We start from the raw sequence: 12,762 nt of genomic DNA, 5'->3' as shown, positions 1-12,762 counted from the left end.
CGGCCCCCCCCCCCCCCCCCCCGCCGTGTTTCCACTCTGGCCCCTGCGGCGGCCTCCGCCCTCACAGCTGAGCTGCCCGCCGGCCGCACCTGGCCGCTCTTCTCCCAGGGGCCGGCTGGAGAAAGGCGACACCACTAGCCGGCGCCCTTCTGCGCACCTCCAGCCCCAAGCCATCAGGAGGCCCTGCTCCTGCTCCCACACCCCTGCTCCTCTCTGAGGGAGGGTGTCCACAGAGAAATCTCTGCGGCCTCGGGGGACACAAGGACCTCAAGCCAGCCCCCCACCCCGTCTGAGCCTCACTGCTCTGGCAGCCTCTGCCCTCCCGACTAAGCACGCGGAACCCCCAGAACGCAGCCCTGGCCCCCCATTAGGGAGAGAGAGAAAGGGCTGAGAGGCCGGGCCCAGGGCCCTGCCGAGCCCAGCTGCAGCCTCGGCCCCTGTAGTCCTAGTCTGGGGCCTCTAGGACAGCGTCACCATGGACACCAAGCCCAGGTCCCAGAGAGGCGGGGCTGGAAAAGGACAGTGATTCTGAGCACAGAGCACGTGCGAGGGGCCCATGCTCGAGGCCTCCGCCCGCATCGGGGAAGCGTAAAGGAGCGTGTGGAAGCTCGCGCTGCCCCACCAGGAGACCAGACGGTGGTCCCAGACCTAGCTCCCAAGGGCTCATAGGGCGCCCCCAGGGCCTGGTCAGGGCGGCCATGGCAAGGGTCTGAACTCCCAGGACTGTGGGGAAGACTGGGCCCCGCCTGGCTAAGCCCCAGCCTCCTCTCCACCTGCCACCAGGGGGCGCCCTCCAACACCTGAGCCGGCGGGAAGGGACATCTGCTGAGCAGGTGCAGGGGCCTCGCTCCACTCCGGAGCCACAGGGCTGGCCTGGGTGAGGGGCCGCCCACCACCCGTCCCTGGGACCCCGACCCGCTGAGAACAGCCTGGTCTGCCTCTGGGGCCAACGAACAAAATCAAGGCCCGTTTCCTCGTCACACACACACACACCAGCTACAACGACATCCGGGACCAGGGACGGCAGGTGCCAGCTCGGCCGGGAGCTTCCGAGTGACGCCGCTAGCCTGGGGCAGACCCGCAGTCCCACGTGGTCCCCGGGAGGCACAGGCTTCTAGAATGTCCCTGCCTGCTTCTCTATCGGTGCGCTCACACAGGGCGCTCATGTCACTGAGCCTTCAGGACGGTCCCCGACTAAGTGGCGGCCTTCCAGCCCTGGAGCGAGGTCTCTCCTGGCGGTCACGGTGGGGAGGGCACAGGGCTTCTCTGCGGAGACTTTTCCTTCTTCAAAACTCACTCTTGCCATGAATTCATGAAGTGGCCCAAGTGTGCAATCTGCCCCACAGAGAAGTGCCCAATGCCCTGCTCGCCTAAGCCCTACGACCTTGGCCCTGGAGCATTAGTTCTGGCGTTGAAGAAAGTGGGGACGCCACAGCATCTCCCTGGAGACCTGGGAACACAGCGCCCTGTCCCCAGCTAAACCTGTGACTGGGAACATCACCAGGTCTGAAAGGCTAAATGTTCCCCAGCGCCTAAGGGTGTAAAGGGGAGCTGAGGCCAGGCCAGGAAGGCCCGTCGGAAACCCCAGCATCGAACGGCCTGCCCCCTCCTCCCTCTTTCCCCGGCGGCTGGGTCGTGGACGGCTTTGGCTTCCCCAAGTTCTTGGCCCCGGACACAAAGACCTTGACGGCAAAACCAAGGACAGCTCCGTGGCAGGTGACGGCAGCCAGAGAGACACACCGGGAGGAGCCAAGGACCAAGGCTCCCGAGGGTCCCCTTTCCTGTCCCAGGGAACACCCTGCCGCCGGCCAGGCAGCGCTGCATCGGGCCCTTCCCGCCTGCCCGCGGAGAGCGAGCCACTCCTTCCTGTTTCTGAGTTCTTTCAGGCCCACCACCAGGCCTCCCTGGCGTGCAGTGGGGATCCCCTAAGGGCCCTGGCGAAAACTGCCCCAGCGGACCGTCTCGTCACCTGCGAACTTCTTCAGGAGGTGCGGCGGGGACTTCTTGATTTCTGGCGTATACCTCATCACGGCAGCCGCGACGTGCTGGGCTCAGGACCCAAGACAGACCCTCAGCACCGGCCGGGCCGTGGCCACCACCGGGACACCTGCGTTTGGGGCCCAGAACAGGTCAGGCCGCAAGGCTCTTCCCGTCTGGGGAGGGGCCGCCTGGTGACACCTGTCCGTCACGTCCCAGAGAGGCCCACCACCTGCCCTTGTCACGCTCTGCAGGGAGAACGATTTCTCAGCAGAGCAAGAAGGTGGCCCGTTGCTCCTTCTGCCGCTCAGGCCAGTGGCGCGTCGGCCCTGCCCACTGTGACCTCACATAGCCCTGTGACCTCACAAGGCTTTACTCAGAGCGATGCAAGTGTCGCCTCCTGCTGGCTACACAGGGGACGAGGCATCAGACCAAGCCGCGTGCCAGATGCTGCTCACGCACAGCCAGGCCCACTGCAGGACACCCCTGCCCGCTGTCCGGCTTTGCTGAGCAGCACTGAGATGCTACGGTGCACCAGACAGCCCAGAGTCCCTCCCTCCTGGAAGGAGCGAGCAGGCGGCCGATGGGTGGCCGATGGCCTCGACTGCGGGAAGGTCGCGGAGGGTCAGGCCAGTGGCGGGGCAGACAGGCTGAGACCGGAGGAGGGCCACGTGGGCGTCCTGAGTGGGGCAAAGTCGAGGTCAGGTGGAGGGAGGCCGGATCCTAATGGTGGCCAGGCTGGTCTGCACCCTCAGGACCCTCAAGGCTCACGTGCACCCGGCGTCTGCGGGGTACTGCGGCCCTCCCCACCTACCAGCGGCAGCACCACACAGCGCGAGCCCGGCCCACGGCTGCCTATGGCCTGATGGCACAGACCCTGACCCCAAGTATGGCTCCAAGGGGGCTTTGACGGCCACAGGCCTGAGACCCTGCACCACGGGGCTGACCCACGCAGGGCAGCGGAGGGCGAGTACATGTGGCTCCGCACTCGGCCTGGCTGTAACTTCCCGTCGCTTCGTGGCCGGAGAGTGCGTGTGCTCGCCTGACAGAGCACCCCACGCCCCTCCTCCACTCATCCCACTGGGATTCGGGGTGCACACGTGAGCACACCCAGCGTGTTTCTCAAGCCATGGGAGCCAGGACTCGAGCCACGATGGGTACCTGGGACCCAGCTCCCTATGCATTGTGCTTAGCTGCTGTGCTGCAGTGTTGGTGCTGGCTATAACTTGTTGGGTCTTTTTTTTTTTTTTTTAAGAATTATTTTTATTTAATTTTACTTATTTTTTTAATTCGTTATAGGGCACATGTGCTCACCAGAGAGAGACCGAGAGAGAGAGAGGTAAGGTGGGAAAGCAAGCCACCAGGTCCGAGACTCGAACCACAGTGGGCCATGTGGGAGTCCAATGCCTTAACCACCACACCACCTGCCGGCCCCACTTCTTGAGCTTCAGTGTGTCCATTTCTTTTATCCATTCGACAAATACTGAGTGTCTGCTTCCACTCTGGGCCACAGCGGGACAGCTGGTGTCCGGTTCGAACCCAGCACAAATGGCTGAAACCACATGATGCCACGAGGCTACTGTTTGCCGGGCTGTGTCCGCACAAAGATCCGTGGAGGGTCACGCCAGCACTCAGTGTGGTCTGACGGCAGAAAAGGGTCTTCGCAGACGAGTCACATGGGGCCCTGGCCTTGTCCCTTCCTAGGAAGTGTGGGTACAGAGGCGCGTGGAGGACGCCGTGAGAGCACGGAGGCAGAGACCAACCAGTGCTCCTACAGACCCAGGACGCCAAGGTTGGCAGGCCACCACCAGCCCTCAGGGACAGGGTCCCTCACAGCCGCAGGGGGTCCCGGCCCTGACATACGGGGTCCTGGGCTTGTGGCCTCCGGACTGAGACCGTGAGCTCTGCCGCGTGCCCACCTGGCAGGCGCTTGGTCAGGGCACCAACATCACCATTTCCGGCACTGGAGAGCCGGCGGCTCAGCAGGGGCCCTGGGAGGAGGCACAGTGTGGCCGGGTGTCCTGGCCAGTGCAGTCCTGCAGCTGCCTCTGCAGCAGGCCCACAGAGGAGGCCTGAGTGAGGCTGGACGCTGGCACGTCTGATGGTGTGCTTGGAGAACCTGGTGCAAAGGCACATCCATGCCCACAGCCCACGCCTGGGCCACCAGCACAGAGTAGAGCCCATCGGGCTCCAACTCAGCTCAGCGAGGAGCCAGGCTGAAAGCCACAGCCACAGCCGAGTGTGGTGCCAGAGGCCTGCACGGGAAAGATTTAACCAGTGACTTCAGTGTCCCCGAAAGCTCATAATGCAGCGTCCACGCTCACGTTTATGCCGCCTCTGTGCTGTGGACGCCGCACCACCAGAGCGGCAGGTCTGGGCCGTGGAGCTCTCGTGCAGCCCTCAGGGCGTGTGCCGGCGCGGTAGTCTCCCTTCGCCCTCGGAATGAGTCACTCTCCCCCTTTTTTTAGATTTTTGCTCTAGGGCACATGTGCTTGCTGGAGACACGGAGAGAGACAGGGAGACAGAAAGCAAGAAATCATCCCGCAGGGGTGCAGTCTGCCCAGGTCAGCTACTCCGCAGACAGCACCAGCAGTGAGCTCTGAGTGTCTGGGGAGTGTCCTGGGCTCCCCCAAGTCAGGACCTGGGCCGCCCGTGGTGCAGTGGGCACGCACTCACCACCCAGCAGAAGCTGTACCCAACGTGGCAGCCATCACCCCAGTCCCAGCCCAGCCAGCCTAAAACACTAGCCACGTGCTCGTGTGCCCAAGACGCTCAGCTGGAAGACCAAGGGGGGTCGAGGTGTGAGCAGACTCTGGAGGGCTGTTCTCTCACGCACGTGCACGCTATCATGTGCACACAAAGTTAAAACATTTGTTAAAAAGAGAGTTGGACCCCCCCGTGGCATGGTGGTTAAGGCAGCTGGATCCTCCACGGCCGACTATGTGGCCTGAGTATAGAATTGGCAGCTTGAGGAATGCGCCAGGCACATGTGCATGTGTGCCCAGAACCCTGAGAGAAGGGACAAACGGGAGAGAAATGTGGCCATCCTCATGGGGAGTGCCCTCTCCCCACCAAGTGCATGTGCCCTCTGGCAATATTCTTCTTATGGGGGGGGGAGGGAGGAAAGAGCAGATGGTGTAATGGCTAGGTCGCTGGACTCCCACGTAGTTGACTGTTCGAGTCTCGGACCTGGTGGCTTAAAACTCATGCCAGGGGAACCAGCAGTTGGCATAATGGCTATGTCGCTGGACTCCCATGTAGTCAACCGTGGTTCGAGTCCTAGACCCAGTGGCTGAAACCCAGTGGCTTAAACTCATGCTGAGTACGTGTGCATGTGTGCCCAAGATCCTGAGAGGAGAATGGAGGAGAAGGGATTGCGGTGTGGCCATCCCCCCTGGGGGGTGATTCCTCACTTTCTCTCTCTCTCTGGTGAGCACATGCACCCTATAGCAAAAACTTCTCAAAAAAATAAAATAAAATAACCCACACCAGGTATGTGCACATGCGTGCCCAAAATCCTAAGAGAATGGAGAAGGGATTGCAGTATGCATCCCCCTGAGGGATGATTTCTTGCTTTCTGTCTCCCTGTCTCTCTCCGTGTCTCCAGCAAGCACATGCACCCTAAAGGAAAAAAAAATCTCTCTAAAAAATAAGGGGGAGAGTGACTCATTCCGAGGGCGAAGGGAGACTACCGCGCCGGCACACGCCCTGAGGGCTGCACGAGAGCTCCACGGCCCAGACCTGCCGCTCTGGTGGTGCGGCGTCCACAGCACAGAGGCGGCACAAACGGGAGCGTGGACGCTGCGTTATGAGCTTTCGGGGACACTGAAGTCACTGAAAGACACTGCTTACCCTTGTTAAATCATTCTCCCCATTTCTCATCCTGTCCCCTTGGCCAGAGAGGCCACCACAGGAGGGCGCTCACAGCCCGTGGTGCCTGAACTCCCGCCCTGTGCACTGGGCTAGCCGCAGGATCAGGGGACACTGTCCAGCCATCCAGCCCGAGTCTGCGGCAGCTGGTCACAAAAGCCGTGGGAAACCAACGCCAAGGGAGAGGGCTGTGCTTCCCCGGCCTTTGTCCAGCTCGCACCCCGCGAGAGCGCCACGGCAGAGCTGCTCGGTGCCGGCACCTCGACTGCCGCACTTTGCAGTCAGGGCTCCGGTCTGCCTGGTAACAGCTGGAATCAAAGGTTTCTAAATGTTAGTGGCCGTTGTGGATATTTTCTTTTGCGAATATGTTTTTAGGGAGAGATTTTTGTTATAGGGCACGTACCTGTGCCCGAGAGACAAAAAGCAAGAAACCACTCCACCCCACAATCCCTTCTCCATTCTCCTCTTGGGATTTTGGGCACACACATACACGTACCCAGTGTGAGTTTTAAGACACCGGGTCTAGGACTCGGACTGCAGTCGGCTACATGGGAGCCCAGTGACATAAACCTTGTGCCATCTCCTGGGCGCGCTCTTTGTGCCTTCCACAACCTAGACATGGCCCTGGGTAGGGGTCTGCAGCGTTTGCACCTTCCCAGAGGGCTGGTTCCATAAGCAGTAGCTATTTTTAGTAGTGACATTCTCAAATGTATTCATTTCTTTTCCTATTGAAGCTCCTTCCGTCCATTACAAACTATCTCCTAGCCCTAAGGTCAGGAAGCTATTCTACATGATCTTGAATTCCACCACTTCCCCTTCGCTCTAAGTCTGAAATGCACCTGACCTGCTGTGAGCCGGTGAGGAGACAGGGCGCTTCCTGCGTTTCCATGGGGAGAGCAATGGGCCCAGAGCCTGTGTGGCCCAGAGGCTCCCGTTTAAAATGCTGCCCTTCTCCCACTGCTCCAGGGCCGGCCTAGTTCAGGCCCACCCTTGCAGGGATGAGAGCGCACCCCAGGCCGGCAGGTGCTGGCTGGTCCTGATACCCAGAAGGCAGGTCTACTGGCCTCATCTGCATGAGGTTAGCTGTTCTCGGCACTGTGCGTTTCCACAGAAATTGCAGAAATTGTTTCAAGATTCAGAAGAGTGGAAGAAAATCATCTAGGGTCTTGCTAGTGGTGCGGAACCCACGGAGTCGTGGGGAGGAGCGAGACCTCGCAGTGGCGGCTCCTCTGGGCCACCCACACGCGCCCAAGGGCAGGCCTCCCGTGCCCCAGGGTGTTCTGGAGTTTGGACGCGAAGGTCTTGCTCGCCCTCCCGTCCATTCCTTCTTTGATTATTGAAGTTATCATCTTACCGCCTCACTCCTGTGGGAGGCAGTTAGTTAGCCGCGAGCGGGCAGCCCGAAGAGAAAAGCGAAAGGCTCACCTAGCTCCGGGCGCCAGGAGGCGAGGCAATTTGCCATCTTCCTTCCTTGGGGCCTGAGGGAAGTGCACAGGGATGATTCCTACATTTTTCTCTTATCAAAAAGACCTAAGCAAGCGTTTTGGTCTATGCCCTAATTCCCATTAGGGCGATGGACTAATTAGGCAGTCTAATTGGGGCAACCTGGCTCACATTGGGTGTGTGCGATTAGGTGATCAAGTTCCTCACTCTTTACCTGTGAGGAAGGTGCGCAGGTGCAGGAAAAGAACTTGAGGATTCAAATTCAAAGGAAGGACAGAGGCAGCGTAAGGGGCCTCCCGCTAATGAATATTCATGACCTCTAGTAATAAATAACAGGTAACTAGCACCAAGCGCGGCTGCCACCTGGCAATCTGCCCGCCCAAGAGCCTTTTGGGTGTACTTCCTTCCTTTCCTTTCCTTTCCATTAAACCTTCTCTTCTACCTACTTCATTCGTGGTTGCGGTTTCATTTTGCACCTAGGGACAGATCTCTAATTTTAGTGATCTGGACCCAGAGAACCAAGGACTTCACAGCGCTGCTCGACACTCTCCCATCCGTTAACGCTCTTTGTGAGGCACAGAAAACCCAGCTCTGTACAGATGGGGCGGCTGGCACCGTCCGGTCAGCCCTACGTATGGACAGGTACTAGTGTACCTCCCGCAGGCACTGGTGCGTCTGGGAGGGACAATTCCAGTTGCTCCTTCCTGCCCCAGACAGCAGCAGGGACGGCGGGGGCCATGGTGGCTGCTCTCACACCACTCCAGACTGAAGGAGGCGGACACAGGCGGCCCTGCTCTGGCCAGGCCAGGAGGGCCCCCTTTAAGCCTCGACTGTAGTCTCGCCCCTCAAGTGCCAAACGTTACAAAATTCTGTATTTTGAATATACTCATTGGATCACAGCTTTTTTTTTTTCTGTAAATGTAATTTTTTTTTCTTACTTTTAAGCTGAACTTGGATCCCTGAAATCAACCCACCTAAGCTAACAAATGCTCCTTTTCGTATCCATTTGATAACACCGCCAGCACTTGCATCTGTCACTCACGAGTACGGCCCCAATGTCCTTTGTCTGGTGGGCGTTACACCACGTGCAGGGTCGTGTCATCAGATGAGCCTGCCGAGCGCTCGCTCTATCCAATCCCACGGAAGGGTTTCTCTTGAAGTCCGCTGCGTGTTGAGTGTCCGTGCATGAATTTTGAAATGAGACTCAGTTCCTTTAATGCCCGTCTTCCTCGTGCCTGCTTTCCAGCCTCCTTCCTGGGAACTTGCCCCCTTCCCCTCGTTTGCAGCCGCGGCCCGAACTCGTCTCCTCACGCCATCTGTGAGCACCGCACGGCGAGCCGCCCTTTCTCCTTCTGACGGTACGTACGTCTTCCTGCCTTGTCTCGCCAGGAATTCTTCAACTGTGTTAGTCTTCCCAGAGGACGATTTGTTTTTAAAGTTTACTACAGGGCTTGGGCACTTGCTGTGAAGACGTGGAGGTGGGGGTGAGAAATCACCCCCAGGGAGGATGGCCATGCCTCCATCCCTTTTCCTCTCAGGATTTTAGGCACACGCACACACACACGCACACACGCACACGCACACACACGCACACACACACACACACACACACGCACGCGCGCCCAACATGATTTTCAAGCCACTGGGACCAGGACTCGAACCGCGTAGGTGGCCATGTAGGATCCAGCCCCTTAATCTCTACCACCTGCTGGCCTAGGGAACACATTAATAAAGTGTTAACCCCCAAATGTCCTCATGCCACTTTCTCCCGTCCCCGCCGCCGGCCCACAGCAACCACTTACTTTGACCACGCCGTCCTCCCTCGAACTTCCCGTAAGTGCAGTTACGAGGCTCGCTCGTGCCTGGTGCTCGGCCTCTCGCACAGCACCACCCTGACAGCTGCGGCCAAGCCGGCAGGCGTCGGGCGTCACTCCGCCACCAGCTGTGCCAACTTGCTGCTCAGCCCTGACAGTCATGGCTGCTGCAGGGGCGGCTCTCGGGCCCGAAACGGCGCACACCGGGCACCCTCCCGTGGACGTCCATCCTGGCTCCGTGTGGGCCTTCACACAAGAGCACTGCCTGGGGGAGGCCGAGCTGGGTGCACTGTGTGGGCTGACGGCGCTGCAGCGCCCGGTGCTGGCCCAGCAGGACAAAGGCCTGGCGTCCGCGGTGCAGTCCCCTTTACCCAGGCCGCCTTTGCCCCGTGACGCCCTGTAGACTGCAGCCTCTCCGCCAAGAACCTTGTTAAACCCGTCCGTGCGGGGCTGAGCCACCTGACGGCACTGTAAGTGCGGCTGTCAACAGCCAGCGTCCAGGTCAGCTCGGGAGCCGAGCGGGTGAACAGACTGGATCCCACGTGGCCAATGCAGCCTGAATCGCAGCCTCAGCACGTTGAAAGACATGCCAGACAGGTGTGTGTGCAGGCCGCAGGGCAGGGGAGAGGGGACTTGACCACAACCCACTGGGTGCTCTGCTGTCGAGCACTAGTGCCCTCGCTGTCTCGCACACCCAGCTCTGCCAGCTCACTGTTAGCACCGAGTGCTGTTACGCGGTCTCCTCGCACTGCCGCTCCTTCCCAGGAACCTAGTACATCGAGCGGCACAGACGCCCGTCCAGGCCTGGGCCAGAGTCCTAGCCTCACAGTGTCAGTGGGGCTGCACTCCTCCGGAGGCCCCCGAGATTCCACTGGCTCTTCCAGCCCGTGGCCACGGCGTTCCGTGGCACATGGCCCATCCGACCCCCACACCGCTCCGTCCCCACGGTCATGTCTCCCATGACTGGCCCACCCGCCCCTTACAGGACCCTTGCAGTTATACCGGCACGACTGGGTGACCCAAGGCAGCCTTCACTCTGTCACGCCCACGGGCGTGGGCGTCTCCGGGGCCGCAGCTCTGCCTGCCTGCCATGCCCTCTGACCTCGCAGGATCCAGGTCAGGGCTCCATGCTGCCTCCCCTCCTCCCCTGCGTGCAGGGAGCGTGAAGGTTTGTTTTCCCTCGTTTTCAGTGCTCGGTGGAAACCCCTACGCCTGCTGTCAGAATAGAGCCGAGCTCACGCACGCTGAGGTTAGCCGCCCCGGCCCGGCCCCGGCCCGCGAAGCCCGCTTCCTCCCTGCTGGCCTGCACTGTCCTGTCTCCTCGCGGGCCTTGCCATGTCGAAGATCAGATCCAGGTGACGTCTCCACCCGGCACGGAGAGAGTGGGCGCTACCTTACCCTCAGAGATTGCTTCTGCCGACGCTGGAAACGCTGACACCAAGGCCTGGATGCAATCTCAGGGACGAAGATGAGCCACGCCGCCCTGGAAACAGTCTGTACTCACCCTTTCTCCTAGCTGGCCCACCCCAAGGATGGGGCAGCTCAGAAGACCAAAGCTCTCTGGAAGGTCTTGCACCCTAGCCCTCCCTGGCTCTCGTTCTTCCCAGGAATCCTCGGGTCCTTGGCTGGTGCCCTCGGGAAGCTCCTGCGGGAGCCCCCACCCCCCAGCCCCTCGGTGCAGGCCTGGCCTGCACTCTGGAGCTGCCCACAGCACCGCAGAGCAGTTGTGACGGCCAGCTCAAGCTCCCATGAGGCAGGCCGGGCATGGCTTTGGGAATCCGCTTTGTGTCCACCTGTGTCCGTCAGATGGGGACACGCTCCACTCAAAGGCCTGGTCTGAATCCAACCCAGAACAGCACAGACGTGGACACCAGGGGTCCAGCCCACACACCTCCACGGGGCCCTCGGCACCTGTGCTCGAGTGCCGGTGCCCTCGGGAACCCCCTGGCTTTACTGAGCCAGGCCTCCAGTCTCGAGGCACTCCTTTATACACGACCCCGCGGGGCAGACGGCTCAACGGGATGAGTTTGACAGCGGGTACACTCACGAAACCGCCACGGCCCAGAGTGCTGGCTCCCACCACACAGGCGGAGCCTTCGAGAACAGCACCTTCTCCTACGGGGAAGCACAGCCCAGCACAGATAGGGCCCCTGTAGAGAGAAGGGGACCGAGCACACCAGATGCCGACAGCACAGACGCCGTTCACATGACCCGCACGTGCTCCTGCAGCCCGCCTGCTGTTCTTCGCGGGAGGCGGAGGCGCCACCGAGGGAGGGGCAGGCGACCCCCAGGGAGCTCGCAGGATGTCACGAGGTTCTCACATGCACAGAGGCGTGGCAGAGGGAAGGGGGAGAGCTGGATGGGGCCCAAGGGACCAGAGCGAAGTGGGCTCCTGGACACCACACCCCAGACGCAGGGAAGGGCAAGAACACCCCTACGCGTGGGAGAGCAAGGCAGGTCTAGAGGACCACAGGCCAGTGTGCGGGACTGCAGCGAAGGGGGACTGACAGAGCAGGGGACCCCATGGGCTCTGCCGGAGGCCCCTCACACAGCCTTATGCAGAGGCACCTTTGCCTGAGCACTGCACAAGGGCCTTGAAACCTAGAGTGGGGAGACCGACCTTCAGGCACGCCAGGGAAGCACTCTGGTCTTATCGGCCCCCATTGGGACCCGAGACACCCTGAAAGATGCTTTCATGTGCATAACCCCACCCTGTAAAACGCCTGTAAGCACCTTCCAACAGGAAGCCGGTGTCCTCGGGCAGCAGGCGCAGGGCGGCCGAGCCTGGTGTGAGCCGTGGGCTCCGTTCCCCTGCTGAGGCCTGGGTTTCCTTTCCTGGTCTTACTCAGCTGCAAACACGCTCCACTCTAGAGTGCAAGGGCAAGTGGTATTTCCAGCATAAAAATTCACACCAGAATTTCAAAATCTAAAAAAAGTCACAAGCAACTGGCGAGCTAGGACGCACACACCGAAGACGACGGAGGACACAGCCATGCCGTGAGAAAATAAGTCGGTTTAATAATGACAACAGTGTAGCAGACACCGCAGTCGAGACCAGGACGTGGTCCCTGACACTGAACCGAGCTTCTCCAGGCTGGGGACGGTGAGGGACGGACTGGCCAAGCCCACGCAGGCCGGGGCAGGCTCTGGGCCCTGGACGCCCGTGTGCATGGACAAGCACGGCGTCCCCGAGCGCAGTGGAGATGGTGTAGACGCGGCACTCCAGCAGCACTGAAGACAGAAGTGCTTCAGCCCTCCGGCGAGAGGTGGCTGCATCTCCTCGTCCACCCAGTGAGGGCCCCCTCTGCACGTCTGCGTCAAGTCCCCACCCCTCTGGGCCACCGGTGAAACATGTAACCTTCCACGCAACAGGGCAGGCGCTTTCTAAGAGCTGCTCTCAGCCCTGATCCGCGCCCGTGAAGCTCGGCAGGCCCCAGATCCAGAGGAAAGGCGACGACGGGGCAGAGCCCACGCTGCCCGGGGAAGGCTGCTGGAAGCACGGGCTGGCGTGGAGGGCTTGGATCTGGCAGTTAAGGCGGGTGCTGCAGCGCCTTCCTGGGACACGAGGGCAGCGCTGAGGGCTCTGAGAGGCCCGCGAGTGGGCTCGCCACAGCAGCAGGGCCCGCCGCAGGAGGGGGGGGGGGGGTTGCCGTGTGTT

The 12,762-nt window shown here is 60.7% G+C and overlaps 1 protein-coding gene across 1 annotated transcript in view; it reads right to left on the bottom strand.

Annotated features, from left to right (window-relative positions):
* The window catches only part of TEX29 (testis expressed 29), a 22,344-nt gene extending 20,029 nt beyond the window's left edge, over positions 1–2,315 (bottom strand). The window contains exon 1 of the mRNA XM_006159657.2: positions 1,970–2,315. Coding sequence (XP_006159719.1) covers positions 1,970–2,027 — 58 coding nt within the window. The 5' untranslated portion in view covers positions 2,028–2,315. The remainder of the gene's footprint in view (positions 1–1,969) is intronic.
* Between the last annotated feature and the right edge of the window lie 10,447 nt (positions 2,316–12,762).

The sequence above is a fragment of the Tupaia chinensis genome, unplaced genomic scaffold (assembly GCF_000334495.1).
Source record: "Tupaia chinensis unplaced genomic scaffold, TupChi_1.0 Scaffold000644_1, whole genome shotgun sequence".
NCBI lineage: Eukaryota > Metazoa > Chordata > Mammalia > Scandentia > Tupaiidae > Tupaia > Tupaia belangeri.
Note: the sequence above shows the minus strand (reverse complement) of the source record. Positions and strands in the feature narration are given on the sequence as shown.